We start from the raw sequence: 26,107 nt of genomic DNA, 5'->3' as shown, positions 1-26,107 counted from the left end.
GGGCAGCACATCATTATGAATGAAGTACTTACACATTTCTTGGACACTATTGATGGTGTTATCTCTAAATTCCGCTATTTTTTCACATTATATTATATAATGACGCAAAGTATGCGAATAGTTCTGCTGACAGAGTTTACATTTAGTCAAATCTACATCAGCAGATGTTACAAACTCCCAGAGGTACTTGTAGCCGAGCCTAAGCCTAGCAGTGGTAACATCTAGAAGTCTGCTCACATTATTGGATGACCCATAGACGTGCGGCACTTCCTGCATAATAGAATGATGATAGATGGAGGAACTGGTGGGCATTTCACTTTGCCTCAAGCCTACGAGATTTTTTGATATTCCCGGAATATTGCTGCCCTCAGGCTGCTCAAAGGCAGTCTAAGTTGGTAATCAATTCCCTCTTTACGAGCAAAAGTCTTGGCCATCTCATCAGTTCTATCATGCATTCGGAGACCAATATGGGAAGGAATCCACAGGAGACAGACTCTGACTACATCATTGACTATTTCACTATATCTGTGTGTAGCTTCAGAGATAAGCCCGTCACAGTTATGCCTTGGGGAGCTGAGGGCAGTCAAGGATGACAAGGAGTCACTTACAATTAGCGTGTCAACTTTGGATTCATATACGCGCTCGAGTGCAAGGATTATGGCAACCAATTCTGTTTGAAGAGTGGAGGCCCAGTTACTGAGACGCGCTCCACACTCATGGGAGAAGGAACCATCTCTCCCTGTCACAACAACTGCACTTCCAGCTGCACCATGGGACTGATGCAAGGATCCATCAGTGTAAATAATCTGGGAAAGGGAGCGCTCTCTGACTAAAGCATCAATTTGGCTTAAGACATTGTACCTTGCTTCTTGTCGAAGCAAGGACTGTTCTTAATCAGCTTCTTGGGATGGAGGACAGAAGAAAGCATATATATGCTGGTTAGCATTGTGACTGACCACGTCTGTGGTAGATAAAACATTATCTTTAAAGCTGGTGTTCTATTTCTTGCACTTCCTCTCGTGGTTGTTGTGGTCTTAGCTTTGTTCTCCATCTTGTTCTTCTTATTATTGTTTTATTCTTGTTCTCCTTCTTACTCTTGTTCTTGTTTTCACTCTCGTCCTCGTTCTTCCTCTTATTCTCAATATTGTTCTGGTTCTTACTTTTCTCCTTATTCTCAATCATATTCTTGACATCACTCTTGTTCTTCTTGTTCTCGATATCACAATTGTTCTAGTTCTCACTTTTGTTCTCGATATCACAATTGTTCTAGTTCTCACTTTTGTTTTCGATATCACAATTGTTCTAGTTCTCACTCTTGTTCTCTCTCTCGTTTCCTCTCTCTCTCTCTCTCTCTCTCTCTCTCTCTCTCTCTCTCTCTCTCTCTCTCTCTCTCTCTCTCTCTCTCTCTCTCTCTCTCTCTCTCTCTCTCTCTTTCTCTCGCTCGCTCGCTCGCTCGCGCCGTTATCAAGAAAAATAACAAACGGTGAACCCATAAGGCGTCATCTTAGGATAAATAATGTGTAAACATGGCATTAAGTGCATATATTAGAGAGGGTATCGTGGTGAGTACACTCAGCGCCGCTTGCTAAGTACCAAACACTTGAGCACAGTAAACACTTGAAGTGTGTCAGGATAATCCTTGAGACCATGATACCCCCCAACACGTCATGGCTCGCGGGTGTAATCCTGATACCCAAGGCGGCGGCCACAGCTCTTGGGATATCCCCATCATGGATGGTACACCCCGGTATGGCACACACACACACACACACACACACTCACACACACACACACACACACACACACACTCACACACACACACACACACACACACACACACACACACACACACACACACACACACACACACACACTCACTCACACACACACACACTCTCACACACACACACACACACACACACACACACACACACACACACACACACACACACACACACACAAAAGAGTTAGGGGGACATGATCACCACATTCAAGATTCGCAAGGAAATTGATAGAGTAGATAAAGACAGGCTGTTTAACACAAGGGGCACACGCACTAAGGGACACAAGTGGAAACTGAGTGCCCAAATGAACCACAGAAATATTAGAAATAACTTTTTTAGTGTCAGAGTGGTTGACAAATGGAATGCACTAGGAAGTGATGTGGTGGAGGCTGACTCCATACACAGTTTCAAGTGTAGATATGATAGAGCCCAATAGGCTCAGGAACCTGTACACCTGTTGATTGATGGTTGAGAGGTGGGACCAAAGAGCTAGAGCTCAACCCCCGCAAGCACACTTAGGTGAGTACACACACGCACGCGCGCACACACACGCACGCACGCGGACACACACACACACACACACACAGCCAGCGAGAGAGAGAGAGAGAGAGAACAAGAGTGAGAACTAGAACAATTGTGATATCGAGAACAAGAAGAACAAGAGTGAGTACTAGAACAATTGTGATACCGAGAACAAGAAGACTCCAGACGGGATCTCACCATGGATACTGAAAGAGTGTGCAGAGGCACTTTGCTTGCCACTCTCCATAGTGTATAGTAGGTCACTGGAGACGGGAGACCTACCAGAAATATGGAAGACGGCGAATGTGGTCCCAATATACAAAAAGGGCGACAGGCAAGAGGCACTGAACTACAGGCCAGTGTCCTTGACTTGTATACCATGCAAGGTGATGGAGAAGATCGTGAGAAAAAACCTGGTAACACATCTGGAGAGAAGGGACTTCGTGACAAATCGCCAACATGGGTTCAGGGAGGGTAAATCTTGCCTTACAGGCTTGATAGAATTCTACGATCAGGTGACAAAGATTAAGCAAGAAAGAGAGGGCTGGGCGGAATGCATTTTCTTGGATTGTCGGAAAGCCTTTGACACAGTACCGCATAAGAGGCTGGTACATAAGCTGGAGAGACAGGCAGGTGTAGCTGGTAAGGTGCTCCAGTGGATAAGGGAGTACCTTAGCAATAGGAAGCAGAGTTACGGTGAGGGGTGAGACCTCCGATTGGCGTGAAGTCACCAGTGGAGTCCCACAGGGCTCTGTACTCGGTCCTATCTTGTTTCAGATATATGTAAATGATCTCCCGGAGGGTATAGATTCATTTCTCTCAATGTTTGCGGACGATGCCAAAATTATGAGAAGGATTAAGACAGAAGAGGACTGTTTTAGGCTCCAAGAAGACCTAGACAAACTGAAGGAATGGTCGAACAAATGGTTGTTTGAGTTTAACCCAACCAAATGTAATGTAATGAAGATAGGTGTAGGGAGCAGGAGGCCTGATATAAGGTATCATTTGAGAGATGAAGTCAGAGAGAGAAAGAAAGTCCTGGGGTTAGTACACACACACGCCACATATCACATATCCACATATCACGCCAGACCTGTCCCCTGAAGCCCACATCAAGAGAATAATATCAGCGGCATATGCCAGGACTCCAAGAAATTTAGAAACTTGTGTAGGGAATCATTTAGAACCTTTTATACCATATACGTGAGACCAATCCTGGAGTATGCAGCTCCAGCCTGAAGTCCGTATCTTTTCAAGCACAAGACTAAACTGGAAAAATTCAAAGGCATGCGACCTGACTAGTACGTGAGGTGAGGGGTATGAGCTACGAGGAGAGACTACGGGAACTAAATTTCACGTCGGTGGAAGACAGAAGAATTAGGGGAGACATGATCACGACATTCACGATTCTCAGTGAAAATTATAAAGACGGTTTATTTAACTCTGGGGGCACACGCACTAGGGGACACAGGTGGAAACTGAGTTCCTAAATGAGCCACAGGGACGTTAGAAAGAACTTTTTCAGTGTCAGAGTAATACATTAGGCAGTGATGTGGTAGAGGCTGACTCTAAACACAGTTTCAAGTGTAGATATGATAGAGCCCAGTAGGCTCAGGAACCTGTACACCAGTTGATTGACGGTTGAGTGGCGGGACCAAAGAGTCGAAGCTCAACCCCCACAAGCACAACTAGGTGAGTACACAGTAGACCGTAAGAAGGCTGGGAGGAAGGGAGGAGACGGGGAGGGGGAGGGGAGGAGTCGGGGGGGGGGGAGGGGAGGGGGAGGGGAGGGGGGAGGGGAGGGGGGGGGTGATCAATACGGGGTAGTTATTAGCCTGAGGGAAGTTATCCCCCGCACTACTTCCTGCTGCTCCAGCCTGCCTCTCACCCGCCTCCTGTACTCACCGTGTTGTGCTTGCGGGGGTTGAACTCTGGCTCTTTGGTCCCGCCTCTCAACTGTCAATCAACTGGTGTACAGATTCCTGAGCCTATTGGGCTCTATCATATCTACACTTGAAACTGTGTATGGAGTCAGCCTCCACCACACCACATCCTAGTGCATTCCATTTGTCAACCACTCTGACACTAAAAAAGTTTTTTCTAATATCTCTGTGGCTCATTTGGGCACTCGGTTTCCACCTGTGTCCCCTTGTGCGTGTGCCCCTTGTGCTAAATAGCCTGTCTTTATCAACCCTGTCGATTCCCTTGAGAATCTTGAATGTGGTGATCATGTCCCCCCTAACTCTTCTGTCTTCCAACGAAGTGAGGTTTAATTCCCGTAGTCTCTCCTCGTAGCTCATACCTCTCAGCTTGGGTTGAGTGTGTGTGTGTATTCACCTATTTGTGCCTGCAGGATCGAGCATTGGCTCTTGAATCCCACCTTTCTAGCCATCGGCTGTTTGTAGACATGACGTGTGTGTGTGTGTGTGTGTGTGTGTGTGTGTGTGTGTGTGCGCGCGTGCGTGTGTGCGTGAGTGGGCGTGTGTGTGTGTGTGTGGACCACCTAATGGTCCTTTAGTATAATGAGAGAGTCAGTCAGTCTCTCTCTCACACACACACACACACACACACACACACACACACACACACACACACACACACACACACACACATTCTCGCTCCTTTTTTTTTGTATAACTAAGACTAGTGAGTCATAAGGCCTGTCAAGTGACGTACCTGATGAAACTGCAAGCATGAGCTGGTTTCCTACCTCAGCTCCTCTGAAGCCTGCTCTTAGAAACTCATTTATTTCATGAGAATGTTTTGAAACTATCACATAGGGAACAATCATATAAGGAATCTGGTGAAACAGCAAGCAAGAGCTGTAATCCTTCCTCAGCTAAGTTGAATTCCACTCCTAGAGCCGAGTCGGTCGGCCGAGCGGACAGCACCCTGGACTTGTGATCCTGTGGTCCTGGGTTTGATCCCAGGCGCTGGCGAGAAACAATGGGCAGAGTTTCTTTCACCCTATGCCCCTGTTTCCTAGCAGTAAATAGGTACCTGGGAGTTAGTCAGCTGTCACGGGCTGCTTCCTGGGGGAGGAGGCCTGGTCGAGGATCGGGCCGCGGGGACACTAAAAGCCCCGAAATCATCTCAAGATAGAGACCCATTTATTTCATGAGCTTGTTATATGTATCAGTAGGAATAGCTTTTATGAATTAACAACATTAGGTAACATTCATATAAGGAAGAGGATGAGCCTGTAGCCAACTGTGTGTCAGTCTTCATGTGATCAGTTGACCTGATCTCCCGTGTATTAACCTGTTGAGCGAACAAGTTCCAGATGCGACTCAGCTTCGGAGTGAATGATCGCTGATGTTCTCGAGAATGGCAGTTCCAGCATGAGACTGGAAAGTTCAGAACCTAATGTTACGTGTGCCAACTAATGGTTGTCCACGGAGTTGGGCCAGGTGCGGAACTTTGAGGATGTTGGCCTTGTACATAACAGTAAGACCCACAACGTCACGACGGTGTTGCAGGCTCTGATGTTCAGACCGTTCCCACCAGACTTGGTCAAGACTAGAGATAAGCCTTCTTACACAATTCAATTTCTTTCTTTATTATGCACCCCATACCCATCCCGTGGGCGGTGGTGTAAAGGATTACAGAGGCACATAATCGGTTCAGGAACTGAACCCTCTAGTTCGTTTAGCTAAGCAAATAACAATCTTTTGACGCTAGTTACACAATTAATAAGGTTATTTATACATGTACTCATACTCATACATACGTGTACATATATATACATATACATATTTACACACACATACGTATTCAATCACCCACACAAATATACACATCAGTAATCTTTTGTATCACAAGTGATTCAACAAGAGGCTCACAACAGTCACTATACAAGGCACTTTACATCTATGGTGAGTCACACAGTTACTAGTCTTGCTGCACACCCACCCAACTGGGCGGCAGCTTTACAGTCATGTGCTCCACACCCACCCAACTGGGCGGCAGCTTTACAGTCATGTGCTGCACACCCACCCAATTGGGCGGCAGCTTTACAGTCATGTGCTCCACACCCACCCAACTGGGCGGCAGCTTTACAGTCATGTGCTCCACACCCACCCAACTGGGCGGCAGCTTTACAGTCATGTGCTCCACACCCACCCAACTGGGCGGCAGCTTTACAGTCATGTGCTCCACACCCACCCAACTGGGGGGCAGCTTTACAGTCATGTGCTCCACACCCACCCAACTGGGCGGCAGCTTTACAGTCATGTGCTCCACACCCACCCAACTGGGCGGCAGCTTTACAGTAATGTGCTCCACACCCACCCAACTGGGCGGCAGCTTTACAGTCATGTGCTCTACACCCACCCAACTGGGCGGCAGCTTTGCAGTCATGTGAATGCATTACCTACAGTAAGCAAATTTTGGATACTTTGCTAAGATTTCGGGCAGCATGTGCTGGGAGTCGGTCGGCCGAGCGGACAGCACGCTGGACTTGTGATCCTGTGGTCCTGGGTTCGATCCCAGGCGCCGGTGAGAAACAATTGACAGAGTTTCTTTCACCCTATGCCCCTGTTACCTATCAGTAAAATAGGTACCTGGGTGTTAGTCAGCTGTCACGGGCTGCCTCCTGGGGGTGGAGGCCTGGTCGAGGACCGGGCCGCGGGGACACTAAAGCCCCGAAATCATCTCAAGATAACCTCAAGATAGCACATCATTATGAATGAAGTACTTACACATTTCTTGGACACTATTGATGGTGTTATCTCTAAATTCAGCGATTTTTTCACATTCCATTATATAATGACGCAAAGTATGCGAATAGTTCTGCTGACAGAGTTTACATTTAGTCAAATCTACATCAGCAGATATTACAAACTGCCAGAGGTACTTGTAGCCGAGCCTAAGCCTAGCAGTGGTAACATCTAGAAGTCTGCTAACATTATTGGATGACCCATAGACGTGCGGTTCTTCCTGCATAATAGAATGATGATAGATGGAGGAACTGGTGGGCATTTCACTTTGCCTCAAGTCTCCGAAATTTAGTTGATGTTCCCGGAATATTGCTGCCCTCAGGCTGCTCAAAGGCAGTCTAAGTTGGTAATCAATTCCCTCTTTGCGTGCAAGTCTTGGCCAACTCATCAGTTCTATCATGTATTCGGAGACCAATATGGGAAGGAATCCACAGGACATAGTCCTGTGGATTCCTTCCACATTAATTATTTAATTTTATCATTAATCACTCCATCATTAATTATTTCATTTTATCTGTGTCTAGCTTCTGAGATAAGCACGTCACAGTTATGCCTTGGAGAGCTGAGGGCAGTCAAGGATGACAAGGAGTCACTTACAATTAGCGTGTCAACTTTGGATTCATATACGCGCTCGAGTGCAAGGATTATGGCAACCAATTCTGTTTGAAGAGTGGAGGCCCAGTTACTGAGACGCGCTCCACACTCATGGGAGAAGGAACCATCTCTCCCTGTCACAACAACTGCACTTCCAGCTGCACCATGGGACTGATGCAAGGATCCATCAGTGTAAATAATCTGGGAAAGGGAGCGCTCTCTGACTAAAGCATCAATTTGGCTTAAGACATTGTACTTTGCTTCTTGTCGAAGCAAGGACTGTTCTTTAATCAGCTTCTTGGGTGGGAAAGGGTGGGACAGTAATTTGGAAAGGAGTGATCTCCCACGGGGCAGGAAAGTGTCGTTGTTGTCTCTCTTGGTAGAGGTGATGAATATTAAACATTCTGAGCACAGTGGCGGTTTCGGTAATCCATTTGGAGGGATGCTGACCTTCAAGGAAGAAGGCTTGGAGGGCTTCAGTGCAGGGGTTAGGGTGGGTTAGCCTAAGCATCTTGATACTAATTAAAGCATTAATTTCAGTGATACGATCACACGTCTCTCCACTTTGTCCAACAGTGTGATGAATGAGGGGGGGGGGGGGCCAGGCGATCCAGGAGAGGGGTGTATACTCTAGATGGGAACAAACTTGTGCTTCATATAAGGTTTTGCAGCTCTTGCTGTCAAGAAGGTGTGAGATGCGCCTTAGAGCTGTAAGTCTCCTGGCTGCCTCTTGAACTAGGTTAAGCAGCTCTTTATTGTCATTGAAGAGTCGAACTTCATTCTCAAAATGTCAATGTCATCTGTGAACCCTTTGGTTTTGTCGCCCAGTTGCAGGCGTGTCCGCCTTGCCATGTGCAGTGTAGTTATGATGATCACTTGTGTCTCCTCAGCCACAAATGTGACTGCCATCTCCCCCCCCCCCCATGTAGCCATCGTCTCCCGCTGGCGGTGAACGCTTGCTTCAACCATCACCGACCTTTATGGAGGTTGGTGATGGCTGCCCTTATACTTGCTGGCTGTGTGTATCATCGCTTGTCCCGGGTGTGTGTGTGTGTGTTAGTACAGCACTTGGTCAGTGGAGGTCGCACTTAGCTCCTGAGACCCCGACTCTTAGCTATCTTATACTTGGTGCTGTAACTACCGCTCTCTGCAACTTTCTTGTCCTCTACTTATCTGCCGATTCATTTGTAGTTCCATCATCTTTCTGCGCCACTTCTTTTTTCTTCCATGTTGAATTAGTATCCTCATCCTGCCTCTGTCAGTATCGTGTATGTTGAGATCATGTCTCCTGTGGTCCGCCCTTCCCGTGATGTTACATTTAGCTACTTCAATGTATCCACACTGCTAAGCTCCTTTACCAGTGTCACCAGTCATGGACCTTTACCAGTAGCAAGGTCCGAGATTGCTCTGACAGGTTGTTAGTGGGTTAGAAGTAATTAGCAGTTGATGGCTATGAAGAGCGGGCGTAAGGGTGCCAACTGTGCGTACGGCGCTGATGGTATTATGTTGGTGTTGTTCCCGTGTTAGTGCCAGTGTGATGATCGTACCTGAGCCTTACCTGATTGTTGTTTCTGCCTTCCTCTCTGAGGAGCGAGCGTCCTTGTGTTAGAGAGAGAGAGAGAGAGAGAGAGGGAGAGAGAGAGGGAGAGAGAGAGGGAGAGAGAGGGAGAGAGAGGGAGAGAGAGAGAGAGGGAGAGAGAGAGAGAGGGAGAGGGAGAGAGAGAGGGAGAGGGAGAGGGAGAGAGAGAGGGAGAGAGAGAGGGAGAGAGAGAGAGAGAGAGAGAGAGAGAGAGAGAGAGAGAGAGAGAGAGAGAGAGAGAGAGAGAGGGAGAGAGGGAGAGAGAGAGAGAGAGAGAGAGAGAGAGAGAGAGAGAGAGAGAGAGAGAGAGAGAGAGAGAGAGAGAGAGAGAGGGAGAGGGAGAGAGAGAGGGAGAGAGGGAGAGAGGGAGAGAGAGAGGGAGAGAGGGAGAGAGGGAGAGAGGGAGAGAGGGAGAGAGGGAGTGAGGGAGAGGGAGAGAGAGAGAACTAACTATGGTGTCCTCTACCCCCCACAGACTACGAGCAGGATGTGGAAGACTTCCAGCACTACGTCTTTAGTCCGGACGACTCCGTCAGCCTCTCCATACGTTATTACAACTTCAGGTGAGTCCCTCCCCCCCTTCATCACCCATGGTCTCACCATCACCCCCTCCTCCCCACCTATGGTGTCACCACACTCACCATCACCCCTTCCTCCCCACCCATGGTGTCAACACACTCACCATCACCCCCCTCCCCACCCATGGTGTCAACACACTCACCATCACCCCCCCCTCACCACCCATGGTGTCACCACACTCACCATCACCCCTCCCCCTCACCACCCATGGTGTCACCACACTCACCATCACCCCCCCCCCTTCACCACCCATGGTGTCACCACAGTATCACACACACACTCACACACACTATCTTCGCAAATAGAGTGGTAGACGGTTGGAACAAGTTAAGTGAGAAGGTGGTGGAGGCCAAGACCGTCAGTAGTTTCAAAGCGTTATATGACAAAGAGTGCTGGGAAGACGGGACACCACGAGCGTAGCTCTCATCCTGTAACTGCACTTAGGTAATTACACACACACACACACACACACACACACACACACACACACACACACACACACACACACACACACACACACACACACACACACACACCTTAGAGCAAGGAGAAATCCCAGATATAAGAGAGGGAATAGCTAACCAGGAAGCACTGGAAGAGTTTGAGATTACCAGTGGGGAAGTAAGGAAGTGTTTACTAGAGTTGGATGTAACAAAGGCTATAGGCCCAGATGGAATCTCCCCTTGGATACTAAAGGAAGGAGCAGAAGAACTGTGCCTCCCACTCTCCATAGTGTATAACAAATCACTGGCAACAGGGGAACTGCCAGATATTTGGAAAGCAGCTAACGTAGTCCCGATATACAAGAAAGGGGATAGACAGGAGGCACTGAATTACAGGCCAGTGTCCCTAACCTGCATACCATGCAAGCTGATGGAGAAGATTGTGCGAAGGAAGCAAGTGGAGCACCTGTAGCGAAAGAACTTTGTAACACAGCATCAACATGGGTTCAGGGATGGCAGGTCCTGCCTCACAGGGTTACTTGAATTCTACGACCAGGCAACAAAAATAAGGCAAGAAAGAGAAGGGTGGGCAGACTGCATATTTTTGGATTGTCAGAAAGCCTTTGATACAGTGCCACACAAGAGGCTAGTGAAAAAGCTGGAGATGCAGGCTGGAGTGAAAGGGAAGGTACTCCGTTGGATACAGGAGTACCTAAGAAACAGGAGACAACGAGTCAGTGTGAGGGGTGAGGTCTCAGATTGGTGAGACGTTACGAGTGGAGTACCGCAGGGGTCAGTCCTTGAACCTATACTGTTTCTGATATATATAAATGATCTCCCAGAGGGTATAGAATAGTTTCTCTCAATGTTTGCCGATGATGCAAAAATTATGAGGATTGAAACTGTGGACGATAGTAGGAGGCTACAAGATGACCTAGACAGACTGAGTGAATGGTTCAACAAATGGCTGTTGAAGTTCAACCCGAGTAAATGCAAAGTAATGAAACTAGGCAGTGGAAACAGGAGGCCAGACACAGGATACAGAATAGGAGATGAAGTACTTAATGAAACGAACAGAGAGAAAGATCTAGGAGTTGATATCACACCAAACCTGTCTCCTGAAGCCCACATAAAGAGAATAACGTCTGCGGCATATGCGAGGCTGGCTAACATCAGAACGGCGTTCAGGAACCTGTGTAAGGAATCATTCAGAATCTTGTACACCACATATGTAAGACCAATCCTGGAGTATGCGGCCCCAGCATGGAGCCCGTACCTTGTCAAGCACAAGACGAAGCTGGAAAAAGTTCAGTGGTATGCCACTAGACTAGTCCGAGAATTAAGAGGCATGAGTTAGGAGGAAAGGCTGCGAGAAATGCACCTCACGACACTGGAAGACAAAAGAGTAAGGGGAGACATGATCACTACCTACAAAATTCTCAGAGGAATTGACAGGGTAGATAAGGATAAACATTTTAACACGGGTGGTACGCAAACAAGGAGACACAGGTGGAGACTGTGTTCCCAAATGAGCCACAGGGACGTTAGAATGAACTTTTTCAGTGTCAGAGTAGTTAACAGATGGAATGCATTAGGTAGTGATGTGGTGGAGGCTGACTCCATACACAGTTTCAAATGTAGATATGATAGAGCCCAGTAGGCTCAGGAACCTGTACACCAGTTGATTGACGGTTGAGAGGCGGGACCAAAGAGCCAGAGCTGAACCCCCGCAAGTACAACTAGGTGAGCACACACACACAGCTTTGAAACTACTGGCAAAAGAAAATTGTCTAATATTTTTCAGCACCTCTGTTTTCTTAGCTTGAATCCGTGCCCTCTTGTTCGTGAAGTTGCTGGTGTCAGGAGTTCCTCTTTGTCAATTTGGTCTATTACTGTTAGTATTTTGTAAGTGGTGATCATATCGCTACACTTTCTTCAATCTTCTAGTTTTGGCATGTTTGACGCCTCTAGTCTCCCCTCGTAACTCTTGTTTATTCAGTTCCGGAAGCCATTTTGTAGCATGGCGCTGCAGCTTTTCCAGTTTATTGATGTTCTTCTTGAAATATGGGCGCCATACAAGTGCTGCATATAACAGTTTTGGTCTCACAAAACTCATGAACTGTTTCTGTAGTTTTTCAGCATACATATAATTAAAAGCAAGTCTGAAGTTGGAAAGCGACGCATACACTCCTCTCACAATGTTCTTTATGTGTTCCTCTGGCATCGGTTGTTTACAGCAATGACTCCGGTCATATTTCCCTATCATACCTACTCTTTAAAATTATGAATAGTATTCGCTTCCACAACCTGTTCCTTAAGTGCATTCCATTTTTCCACTACTCTCACGCTAAAAGAAAACTTCCTAACATCTCTGTGACTCATCTGAGTTTCCAGCTTCCACCCATGTCCCCTCGTTCTGTTACTATTCCGTGTGAACATTTTGTCTCTGTCCACTCTGTCAATCCCCCTAAATATTTTGTGTTCCTATCACGTCCCTCCCCCCCTCTCCCTTCTTTTTTCTAGTGTCGTAAGGCAAAGTTCCTTCAGGCGTTCCTCATACCCCATCCCTCGTAACGCTGGGACGAGTCTCGTTGCAAACCTTAGAACCTTTTCCAGTTTCCTTATATGCTTCTTCAGGTAGGGACTCCGTGATGAGGCGGCATACTCTAAGACTGGCCTCACGAAGGCAGAGTAAAGCGCCCTAAATGCCTCCTGACTTAGTTTTCTGAATGATGTTCTAACTTTTGCCAGTGTAGAGTACGCTGCTGTCGTTATCCTATTTATATGTGCCTCAGGAGTTAGATTAGGTGTTACGTCCACTTCCAGGTGTCTTTCTTGCGTCATCACAGGTAGGCTGTTCCTCTTCATTGTGTACTGTCCCTTTGATCCCCTGTCACCTAGTCCAATTTCCATAACTTTACATTTGCTCGTGTTGAACTCCAGTAACCATTTCTCTGACCATCTCTGCAACCTGTTCAAGTCCTCTTGGAGGATCCTAGAATCCTCATCTGTCACAACTCTTCTCATCAACTTTGCATCATCCGCAAACATCGACATGTAGGATTCTACTCCTATAAACATGTCGTTAACATATATTAGAAATAGAATTGGTCCCAGCACCGATCCTTGAGGTACTCCTCTCGTGTCTGTGTGTGTGTGTGTACTCACCTTATTGTACTCACCTAATTGTGCCTGTGGGGCATGAGCTGTGGCTCTTTGGTCCCGCCTCTCAACTGTTAATCAACTGGTGTACAGATTCCTGAGCCTACTGGGCTCTATCATATCTACATTTGAAACTTTGTATGGAGTCAGCCTCCACCACATCACTGCCTAATGCATTCCATTTATTAACTACTCTGACACTGAAAAAATTCTTTCTAACGTCCCTGTGGCTCATCTGGGTACTAAGTTTCCACCTGTGTCCCCTTGTTCGTGTCCCACCCGTGCTGAAGAGTTTGTCTTTGTCCACCCTGTCAATTCCCCTCAGAATTTTGTAGGTGGTTATCATGTCTCCCCTTACTCTTCTGTTGAGTAAGTGGGGAGGGCCGCCTCCCCACCGTCACTGTGGCCCACAGTGACGGTGGGGAGGGGGCCCTCAGTGACGGTGGGGAGGGGGCCCTCAGTGACGGTGGGGAGGCGGCCCATAGTGACGGTGGGGAGGCGGCCCACAGTGACGGTGGGGAGGCGGCCCACAGTGACGGTGGGGAGGCGGCCCACAGTGACGGTGGGGAGGCGGCCCACAGTGACGGTGGGGAGGCGGCCCACAGTGACGGTGGGGAGGCGGCCCACAGTGACGGTGGGGAGGCGGCCCACAGTGACGGTGGGGAGGGGGCCCACAGTAACGGTGGGGAGGGGGCCCACAGTGACGGTGGGGAGGCGGCCCACAGTGACGGTGGGGAGGCGGCCCACCAGTTTTCCTTTCAATTTACTTGCTCCATCATCCAGGTAAACACCGACCTGTGGAGGCGGGGGGGGGGGGGGGGCGAGGGGGGGGGGGCGAGGGAGAGAAGAGACAGAGGAGGGAGGTAAAATGGTCAGAAAACAGAGGGAGAAAGGTACTGAGAGGGAGAGAGAGGCTGAGGAAGGGAGAGAAAAGTTACCCCCTCACCAGTACCTCAATGCTGGCTCCGCGGGTGTGGCCCACCCCTGGCCCAGCACCGAGGGTGTGGCCCACCCCTGGCCCAGCACCGAGGGTGTGGCCCACCCCTGGCCCAGCACCGAGGGTGTGGCCCACCCCTGGCCCAGCACCGAGGGTGTGGCCCACCCCTGGCCCAGCACCGAGGGTGTGGCCCACCCCGTCAACACCACACCCTGGAACCTCAAAATAATAAGCATCACTCTCAGTAGGGTGAGAAACATTCCGTCACTGACGATGAGAGAGGTGTAAGGAAAGGTTGGTGGGCGGGCGTAGTGAGGGACGGAGGTGGGGGCTAGGCTCCCAGGAGTCTATCCACACGTCCCCGTCACCCCGACCAACAAAGAACTTTATTATAGCCATCCATATCAATAGTACAATGGGCTCGACGCGGCCGTGTGGCCGGGGAGGGGGGGGGGGACGCCCTGGCAAGATATCTCAGTGTAGACCGCTCAGTGTGTGGTTATCTTGGCCTCTATCTGTCAGTCGCTATTGTTCCCCGCTGGTAGACTCACTGTCTCCCCCCCCCCCTCACTGTGTATACCTCCCCCCCCCCCACACTGTGTATACCTCCCCCCCCCACACTGTGTATACCTCCCCCCCCCCTCTCACATTGTGAGGGGAAATTATGGAAATGGAAAAAGACACCTCGTTGAGGTTACCTTGCTTACCTTGAGATAATTTCGGGGACTTAGCGTCCCCGCGGCCCGGTCGTCGACCAGGCCTCCTGGTTGCTGGACTGGTTAACCAGGCTGTTGGACGCGGCTGCTCGCAGCCTGACGTATGAGTCACAGCCTGGTTGATCAGGTATCCTTTGGAGGTGTTTATCCAGTTCTCTCTTGAACACTGTGAGGGGTCGGCCAGTTATGTCCCTTATGTGTAGTGGAAGCGTGTTGAACAGTCTCGGGCCTCTGATGTTGATAGTTCTCTCTCAGAGTACCTGTTGCACCTGTGCTCTTCAACGGGGGTATTCTGCACATTCTGCCATCCCTCCTGGTCTCATGTGATGTTATTTCTGTGTGCAGGTTTGGGACCAGCCCTTCTTCTGTTTTCCATGTGTAGAGTAATATGTATCTCTCCCGTTCTGCGCTCAAGACAATACAGATTTAGGCTCTTTAGTCGGTCCCAATAGTTTAGAGGTTTTACTAAATGAGGGGGGGGGGGGAGACAGTACAGTACAGTTATATAATTTAGATTATAGCAGTAGACCTAGAACACTGTTTATGTAGAAAAGACGTACATCTGCCTATATATATATATATATATATATATATATATATATATATATATATATATATATATATATATATATATATTATATATATATATATATATATATATATATATATATATATATATATATATATATATATATATATATATATATATTATATATATATATATATATATATATATATATATATATATATATATATATATATATATATTATATATATATATATATATATATATATATATATATATATATATATAATATATATATATATATATATATATATATATATATATATATATATATATATGTTTGTAGGTTATTTCAATTTTTTCAATTTCTTTCTTTATTATGCACCCCATACCCATCCCGTGGGCGGTGGTGTAAAGGATTATAGAGGCACATAATCGGTTCTGGAACTGAACTCTATAGTTCGTTTAGCTAAGCAAATACCAATCTTTTGACGCTAATTACACAATTATAAATGTTATATATACATGTATACATACTCATACATACGTGTACATATATATACATATACATATTTACACACACATACGTATTCAATCACCCACACAAATATACACATCAATAATCTTTTGTATCACAAGTGATTCAACAAGAGGCTCACAACAGTCACTATACAAGGTACTTTACATCTATGGTGAGTCACACAGTTACTAGTCTTGCTCCACACCCACCCAACTGGGCGGCAGCTTTACAGTCATGTGCTCCACACCAACCCAACTGGGCGGCAGCTTTACAGTCATGTGCACCACACCCACCCAACTGGGCGGCAGCTTTACAGTCATGTGCATGCATTACCTACAGTAAGCAAATTTTGGATACTTCGCTAAGATTTCGGGCAGCACATCATTATGAATGAAGTACTTACACATTTCTTGGACACTATTGATGGTGTTATCTCTAAATTCAGCGATTTTTTCATATTATATTATATAATGACGCAAAGTATGCGAATAGTTCTGCTGATAGAGTTTACATTTAGTCAAATCTACATCAGCAGATGTTACAAACTCCCATAGGTACTTGTAGCCGAGCCTAAGCCTAGCAGTGGTAACATCTAGAAGTCTGCTAACATTATTGGATGACCCATAGACGTGCGGTTCTTCCTGCATAATAGAATGATGATAGATGGAGGAACTGGTGTGAATTTTTCTTTGCCTCAAGTCTCCGAAATTTAGTTGATGTTCCTGGGATATTGCTGCCCTCAGGCTGCTCAAAGGTAGTCCAAGTTGGTAATCAATTACCTCTTTACGAGCAAAAGTCTTGGCCAACTTATCAGTTCTATCATGCATTCGGAGATCAATATGGGAAAGAATCCACATGAGATAGATTTGACTCCATCATTGACTATTTCACTATATCTGTGTCTAGCTTCAGAGATAAGAACGTCACAGTTATGCCTTGGAGAGCTGAGGGCAGTCAAGGATGACAAGGAGTCACTTACAATTAGCGTGTCAACTTTGGATTCATATACGCGCTCGAGTGCAAGGATTATGGCAACCAATTCTGTTTGAAGAGTGGAGGCCCAGTTACTGAGACGCGCTCCACACTCATGGGAGACGGAACCATCTCTCCCTGTCACAACAACTGCACTTCCAGCTGCACCATGGGACTGATGCAAGGATCCATCAGTGTAAATAATCTGGGAAAGGGAGCGCTCTCTGACTAAAGCATCAATTTGGCTTAAGACATTGTACTTTGCTTCTTGTCGAAGCAAGGACTGTTCTTTAATCAGCTTCTTGGGTGGGAAAGGGAGGGACAGTAATTTGGAAAGGAGTGATCTCCCACGGGGCAGGAAAGTGTCGTTGTTGTCTCTCTTGGTAGAGGTGATGAATATTATACATTCTGAACACAATGGCGGTTTTGGTAATCCATTTGGAGGGATGCTGACCTTCAAAGAAGAAGGCTTGGAGGGCTTCAGTGCAGGGGTTAGGGTGAGTTAGCTCAGGTAATTCCTTACCCATGATAGTGGGTTTCCATCTACTCCCGTCTGTCTCTCAAGATTGTATAGTAGTCTTCTGTGTGGTACTGTATCGAAGGCTTTTTGGCAGTCCGGAAATATGCAATCTGCCCATCCTGCTCTGTCTTGCCATATTTTCTTTACCTTATCATAAGACTCCAGGAGGTTCGTCAGGCATGATTTCCCTGCTCTAAAGCAGAGTTGCTGTTTACTAACCTAATTCTTTCTAGGTGTGCAACTTGACTTAAAATTATAATTCAAGTACGTTGCAAGTGATGCTTGTCTGTAATTAATTAGTGCATCTTATTTATCTCTTGTAGATTGGCATCACTTTTGCCTTCTAGCAGCTGGTCAATTCCTTCTTTGTAAGTGACTCATTAAAGATTAGTGGTAGAGGTACGCTGAGGACCTGTGCTGCTGCTGTTAACATCCATGGTGATACTCTATCTAGTCCAGTACCTTTAGTTACTTATAATTTATTTTTGGGTGGGTGGGGGGTGCGGAGTAAAGAGGAAGGAGAGGCGCAGGTGAAGGGAAGTATAGAAGTGGGAAATACAGTGAGAGGTATGAAAGCAGGCGGGCTGTCCGCCTTGCTGACACGATGTGTGGGTGTTGGCAGCTAAGCTAAGCTGGCTCCCTCTTGTCAGGGAGCTGTGAGTGTGTGAGAGGTTCTTCACATGTGTTTCACCACATATGGATGTCCATAGATGAATACTGTGTAGCATTCATATATACACACTCCGATGCTTCCACACATGTTATTCTGTTTAAGACTCTTTATTTTATTATTATTATTTATTGAGTTGTTCATACATACACATATATACATACATAAACACACACACACACACACACACACACACACACACACACACACACACACACACCTAACCTAACCTAACCAATAAAGATAGGTTAGGTTAGGTTAGGTAGGGTTGGTTAGGTTCGGTCATATATCTACGTTAATTTTAACTCTAATAAAAAAAATTGACCTCATACATAATGAAATGGGTAGCTTTATCATTTCATAAGAAAAAAATTAGAGAAAATATATTAATTAAGGAAAACTTGGCTTATTAGGCAAATCGGGCCTTGCATAGTTGGCTGAAAAGTGCGTTCTGGCTACTAGGTACGACATATATATATATATATATATATATATATATATATATATATATATATATATATATATATATATATATATATATTTTATTAAATATGACCGAAAAAGTAAGATTAATAATTCTAACACGAATTTTCTCAATCTTTCGTACATTATGCTTCACTGTTGGAGGTAAATCAAAAATCACTTCTCCAAAATTCATTTTTATTTCTAGTCTGACGCGACACGGGCGCGTTTCGTAAAACTTATTACATTTTCAAAGACTTCACAAATACACAACTGATTAGAACTTGCGTTTCCCTGATTTTATATCTACATTTGAGTGAGGTGGGAAGGGTGATGTGGACCACATCACCCTTCCCACCTCACTCAAATGTAGATATAAAATCAGGGAAACGCAAGTTCTAATCAGTTGTGTATTTGTGAAGTCTTTGAAAATGTAATAAGTTTTACGAAACGCGCCCGTGTCGCGTCAGACTAGAAATAAAAATGAATTTTGGAGAAGTGATTTTTGATTTACCTCCAACAGTGAAGCATAATGTACGAAAGATTGAGAAAATTCGTGTTAGAATTATTAATCTTACTTTTTCGGTCATATTTAATAAAATATGTCTACAGGAAAGACTGCTACCAAAATATACTAATATATATATATATATATATATATATATATATATATATATATATATATATATATATATATATATATATATATATATATATATATATATATATATATTTAAACCTAGAAGGGGTACCACCTCTGGTGCAAGTGTAGGGACCCATAGCCTCTTAAGAAGAAAATAAAGAGTACTCAGAGAAGACCTTGTGGATCCTCACTGAACACTTTGATATTTTCTTCTCCTACCACCCCTATTCTTTTGGTAAGTGTGTATATATATATATATCATTATACACCATTCAGGCTTGTTCGCATTTGTGTTCCTCACGTGGGCCCCAAAGAATGAGGTGATTTGGTGAAATGCTATGCCCAAGATTACCATCCGAGTGCCGGCGGGGAAGTGGTTCAAATAGCCTTGGCTATCACTTCCTTTTGTCCGGCCGTGATGGTCAAGCGGATTAAGGCGCCCTGTAGTTACCAGTTGCGTTGCTCCTGGGAGTATGGGTTCGAGTCACTTCTGGGGTGTGAGTTTTCAGTCGTCATATATATATATATATATATATATATATATATATATATATATATATATATATATATATATATATATATATATATATATGTCGTACCTAGTAGCCAGAACGCACTTGTCAGCCTACTATGCAAGGCTTGATTTGCCTAATAAGCCAAGTTTTCCTGAATTAATATATTTTCTCTAATTTTTTTCTTATGAAATGATAAAGCTGCCCATTTCATTATGTATGAGGTCAATTTTTTTTTTATTGGAGTTAAAATTAACGTAGATATATGACTGAACCTAACCAACCCTACCTAACCTAACCTAACCTATCTTTATAGGTTAGGTTAGGTTAGGTAGCCGAAAAAAGGTAGGTTAGGTTAGGTTAGGTAGGTTAGGTAGTCGAAAAACAATTAATTCACGAAAACTTGGCTTATTAGGCAAATTGGGCCTTGCATAGTAGGCTGAGAAGTGCGTTCTGGCTACTAGGTACGACATATATATATATATATATATATATATATATATATATATATATATATATATATATATATATATATATATATACACACATATATATACATATATACACATACATATATATATACCCATATACATATACACAACTATACACATACATACTCAATTTTTTCAATTATGGGGTAAGGGTAACTGGTCAGTATTTCATCTGGGAATTATGTACTGTGGGGCGGGGTTTGCATCTAGTAAATCGAGGCTCTTGGGTCACCAGCTGTGGGAGTGGGGCGTCTCATCTTGGGCCACCAGCTGTGGGAGTGGGGCGTCTCATCTTGGGCCACCAGCTGTGGGAGCGGGGCGTCTCATCTTGGGTCACCAGCTGTGGGAGTGGGGCGTCTCATCTTGGGCCACCAGCTGTGGGAGCCGGGCGTCTCATCTTGGGCCACCAGCTGTGGGAGTGGGGCGTCTCATCTTGGGCCACCAGCTGTGGGAGCGGGGCGTCTCATCTTGGACCACCAGCTGTGGGAGCGGGGCGTCTCATCTTGGGTCACCAGCTGTGGGAGCGGGGCGTCTCATCTTGGGCCACCAGCTGTGGGAGCGGGGCGTCTCATCTTGGGCCACCAGTGTGGGAGTGGGGCGTCTCATCTTGGGCCACCAGCTGTGGGAGCGGGGCGTCTCATCTTGGGCCACCAGCTGTGGGAGTGGGGCGTCTCATCTTGGGCCACCAGCTGTGGGAGCGGGGCGTCTCATCTTGGGCCACCAGCTGTGGGAGCGGGGCGTCTCATCTTGGGCCACCAGCTGTGGGAGCGGGGCGTCTCATCTTGGGCCACCAGCTGTGGGAGCGGGGCGTCTCATCTTGGGCCACCAGCTGTGGGAGCGGGGCGTCTCATCTTGGGCCACCAGCTGTGGGAGCGGGGCGTCTCATTTTGGGCCACCAGCTGTGGGAGCGGGGCGTCTCATCTTGGGCCACCAGCTATGGGAGTGGGGCGTCTCATCTTGGGCCACCAGCTGTGGGAGCGGGGCGTCTCATCTTGGGCCACCAGCTGTGGGAGCAGGGCGTCTCATCTTCGACCACCAGCTGTGGGAGTGGGGCGTCTCATCTTGGACCACCAGCTGTGGGAGTGGGGCGTCTTACCTTGCGCCACCAGCTGTGAGAGTGGGGCGTCTCATCTTGGGCCACCAGCTGTGGGAGCGGGGCGTCTCATCTTGGGCCACCAGCTGTGGGAGCGGGGCGTCTCATCTTGGGCCACCAGCGGTGGGAGCCGGGCCTCTCATCTTGGGCCACCAGCTGTGGGAGCGGGGCGTCTCATCTTGGGCCACCAGCTGTGGGAGTGGGGCGTCTCATCTTGGACCACCAGCTGTGGGAGTGGGGCGTCTCACCTTGCGCCACCAGCTGTGAGAGTGGGGCGTCTCATCTTGGGCCACCAGCTGTGGGAGCGGGGCGTCTCATCTTGGGCCACCAGCTGTGGGAGCGGGGCGTCTCATCTTGGGCCACCAGCTGTGGGAGCGGGGCGTCTCATCTTGGGCCACCAGCTGTGGGAGCGGGGCGTCTCATCTTGGGCCACCAGCTGTGGGAGCGGGGCGTCTCATCTTGGGCCACCAGCTGTGGGAGCGGGGCGTCTCATCTTGGGCCACCAGCGGTGGGAGCGGGGCGTCTCATCTTGGGCCACCAGCTGTGGGAGCGGGGCGTCTCATCTTGGGCCACCAGCTGTGGGAGTGGGGCGTCTCATCTTGGGCCACCAGCTGTGGGAGCGAGGCGTCTCATCTTGGGCCACCAGCTGTGGGAGTGGGGCGTCTCCTCTTGGGCCACCAGCTGTGGGAGTGGGGCGTCTCATCTTGGGCCACCAGTTGTGGGAGCGGGGCGTCTCATCTTGGGCCACTAGCTGTGGGAGCGGGGCGTCTCATCTTGGGCCACCAGCTTTGGGAGCGGGGCGTCTCATCTTGGGCCACCAGCTGTGGGAGCGGGGCGTCTCATCTTGGGCCACCAGCTGTGGGAGCGGGGCGTCTCATCTTGGGCCACCAGCTGTGGGAGCGGGGCATCTCATCTTGGCCCACCAGCTGTGGGAGCGGGGCGTCTCATCTTGGGCCACCAGCTGTGGGAGCGGGGCGTCTCATCTTGGGCCACCAGCTATGGGAGTGGGGCGTCTCAGCTTGGAGCAATCTTTCTAACAGTGGGTCCTCTAACATTTCGATGGTGTTCCACACCCTGATGGCTTGGTGCTGCAGTCTGATGTTTAGTGGCTGTATGTTCAGGAGTTCATGGAGCTCCTGGATTGTCTGATCATATGGTGGACGGTGTTTTGCTGCTCTCCTTAGCGCCTTATTTTGTACTACTTGCAGTTTCTGCATGTTAGTTTTCTTTATGGTGTGTAGTGGTACTGGGGGATACTCTAGATGCGGCCGAACTAGAGCCTTATATAGGTGGATCTAAATGTTAGTACTGAGACTTTGAAATCTTCTCAGTTTTCCTAAGGCTGCTTTGGCTTTGTTTAGTCGGTCCCATACATGAATTTGTATCCCTGTTCTATTTATCATAAGTCCCAGTATTCTGCCTACCTCCGCATATTGGATCGGATGGTTATCAAGGATGATGGCGTCCGGGTTTCTTTTTGCAATGTGTATTATCTGAAACTTTTGTTTGTTGGTGCTAATTTTCCATTGCTTCTCAAAGTTGTTTATGAGTTTAATTGCTGCCTTGGTCTTGTCGGCTAGTAGCGGCTTTGATGGGCCCGGTTGGCATATTATTTGGGTGACATCGTCAGCGTATGTGATGTATTCTCCATGTTGGGGTTGGGGTAAGTCAGCTGTATATATGTTGAATAGAGTGGGGAGAAAGGCATCTTCCTTGTGGTACTCCACTTTTCAGTTCTATTACGTCACCCAAGTAGCTGCCGATATTAAGCCTAGCAGTTCTGTTGTCTATAAAGCTGCAAAAAGTAGCAGTAAATCTCTCAGGAAGTCCTAGTTCAGATATCTTATATTTTAGGCCTGTGTGCCACACTTTGTCGAAGGCTTTCGAGACGTCTCTAAGCACTATATTACACTGATCTTTTTTCGACACTGCGTTAGCTATATGCTGGTAGATCAGGGCTATAGCTGTATGGGCCCCTCTGCTATATGCTGGTAGATCAGGGCTATAGCTGTATGGGCCCCTCTGCTATATGCTGGTAGATCAGGGCTATAGCTGTATGGGCCCCTCTGCTATATGCTGGTAGATCAGGGCTATAGCTGTATGGGCCCCTCTGCTATATGCTGGTAGATCAGGGCTATAGCGGTATGGGCCCCTCTGCTATATGCTGGTAGATCAGGGCTATAGCTGTATGGGCCCCTCTGCTATATGCTGGTAGATCAGGGCTATAGCTGTATGGGCCCCTCTGCTATATGCTGGTAGATTAGGGCTATCGCTGTATGGGCCCCTCTGCTATATGCTGGTAGATCAGGGCTATAGCTGTATGGGCCCCTCTGCTATATGCTGGTAGATCAGGGCTATAGCTGTATGGGCCCCTCTGCTATATGCTGGTAGATCAGGGCTATAGCTGTATGGGCCCCTCTGCTATATGCTGGTAGATCAGGGCTATAGCTGTATGGGCCCCTCTGCTATATGCTGGTAGATCAGGGCTATAGCTGTATGGGCCCCTCTGCTATATGCTGGTAGATCAGGGCTATAGCTGTATGGGCCCCTCTGCTATATGCTGGTAGATTAGGGCTATCGCTGTATGGGCCCCTCTGCTACATGCTGGTAGATCAGGGCTATCGCTGTATGGGCCCCTCTGCTACATGCTGGTAGATCAGGGCTATAGCTGTATGGGCCCCTCTGCTATATGCTGGTAGATCAGGGCTATAGCTGTATGGGCCCCTCTGCTATATGCTGGTAGATCAGGGCTATAGCTGTATGGGCCCCTCTGCTATATGCTGGTAGATCAGGGCTATAGCTGTATGGGCCCCTCTGCTATATGCTGGTAGATCAGGGCTATAGCTGTATGGGCCCCTCTGCTATATGCTGGTAGATCAGGGCTATAGCTGTATGGGCCCCTCTGCTATATGCTGGTAGACCAGGGCTATAGCTGTATGGGCCCCTCTGCTATATGCTGGTAGATCAGGGCTATAGCTGTATGGGCCCCTCTGCTATATGCTGGTAGATCAGGGCTATAGCTGTATGGGCCCCTCTGCGGTGTCTAAACCCATGCTGCCTGGTGTTATACTTCCCTTCCTCTTCCATGTACTTCACAAGTCTCTGATTGATTATTTTTTCGAATATTTTACCTGGTGTAAAAAAAAAAAAAAAAAAGGTCCAGGCCACCGCCCCCAGACAAAAAATTGCCACTGCTCTGTGGCCACGGTAGCCGCCGTATGGTCCACTACCTGTGGACCATACAGGGAGCCTGTATGGTCCACTACCTGTGGACCATACAGGGAGCCTGTATGGTCCACTACCTGTGGACCATACAGGGAGCCTGTATGGTCCACTACCTGTGGACCATACAGGGAGCCTGTATGGTCCACTGCCTGTGGACCATACAGGCTCCCTGTATGGTCCACAGGCGGGAGAGTGTGTGTGATGTGCCGGCCATCCAGCCTCGTCCCCTTACACCAGGTAGTTCCTGCTGAACTTGCTGTCTTGAGTTCAATATCCCAGAAAGCGTGACGTGACGGTGATGTTCAACTGTATACATCAAGCTGTATAAGCGCGCTACATACACATCAAGCTGCATAAGCGCGCCACATACACATCAAGCTGTATAAGCGTGCTACATATACATCAAGCTGTATAAGCGTGCTACATACACATCAAGCTGTATAAGCGCGCCACATACACATCAAGCTGTATAAGCGTGCTACATATACATCAAGCGGTATAAGCGCGCCACATACACATCAAGCTGTATTAGCGTGCTACATATACATCAAGCTGTATAAGCGTGCTACATATACATCAAGCTGTATAAGCGCGCCACATACACATCAAGCTGTATAAGCGTGCTACATATACATCAAGCTGTATAAGCGCGCCACATACACATCAAGCTGTATAAGCGTGCTACATACACATCAAGCTGTATAAGCGTGCCACATACACATCAAGCTGTATAAGCGCGCCACATACACATCAAGCTGTATAAGCGTGCTACATTAAGCTTCGTCAAAGGTCACGCTCATCACCTTTACCTTCCATATTCATCAAAGCTTCAACGCCACTCATCGCGGCCAGGAAAAAAAATGGTGCCATTTTACCGCCTCACAATGACACATTGTCCTTGTTGGGGGGGGAGGCTCACCTGGGGGGGGAGGCTCATCTAGGGGGAGGGGGGAGGCTCACCTGGGGGGGGAGGCTCATCTGGGAGGAGGGGGGAGGCTCACCTGGGGGGAGGGGGGAGGGGGAGGCTCACCTGGGGGGGAGGCTCACCTGGGGGGAGGGGGAGGCTCACCTGGGGTGGGGGAGGCTCACCTGGGGTTAGGGGGGAGGGGGAGGCTCACCTGGGGTTAGGGGGGAGGGGGAGGCTCACCTGGGGTGAGGGGGGAGGGGGAGGCTCACCTGGGGTGGGGGAGGCTCACCTGGGGTTAGGGGGGAGGGGGAGGCTCGCCTGGGGTGAGGGGGGAGGGGGAGGCTCACCTGGGGGGGAGGGGGGAAGGGGAGGTGTCCTCGCATGTCGGTCCGTATAACCACCATCTCCACATGTCCCTGTCATCCGGTAATGATCTCACACGCTCGCACGCTCGCACGCACGCACTAAAGTTCAACTCAGGAAAGTGGAAAATAGTTAAATTAGGCGAAGGGAGCAGGAGGCTGAACACAAG

The 26,107-nt window shown here is 47.7% G+C and overlaps 1 protein-coding gene across 1 annotated transcript in view; it reads left to right on the top strand.

The window, feature by feature from the left end:
- The window catches only part of LOC123753377 (protein suppressor 2 of zeste-like), a 280,164-nt gene that overhangs the window by 192,318 nt on the left and 61,739 nt on the right, over positions 1-26,107 (top strand). The window contains exon 5 of the mRNA XM_069299989.1: positions 9,673-9,760. Coding sequence (XP_069156090.1) covers positions 9,673-9,760 — 88 coding nt within the window. The remainder of the gene's footprint in view (positions 1-9,672; positions 9,761-26,107) is intronic.

Source organism: Procambarus clarkii, chromosome 43, assembly GCF_040958095.1.
Source record: "Procambarus clarkii isolate CNS0578487 chromosome 43, FALCON_Pclarkii_2.0, whole genome shotgun sequence".
Lineage (NCBI taxonomy): Eukaryota > Metazoa > Arthropoda > Malacostraca > Decapoda > Cambaridae > Procambarus > Procambarus clarkii.
Note: the sequence above shows the minus strand (reverse complement) of the source record. Positions and strands in the feature narration are given on the sequence as shown.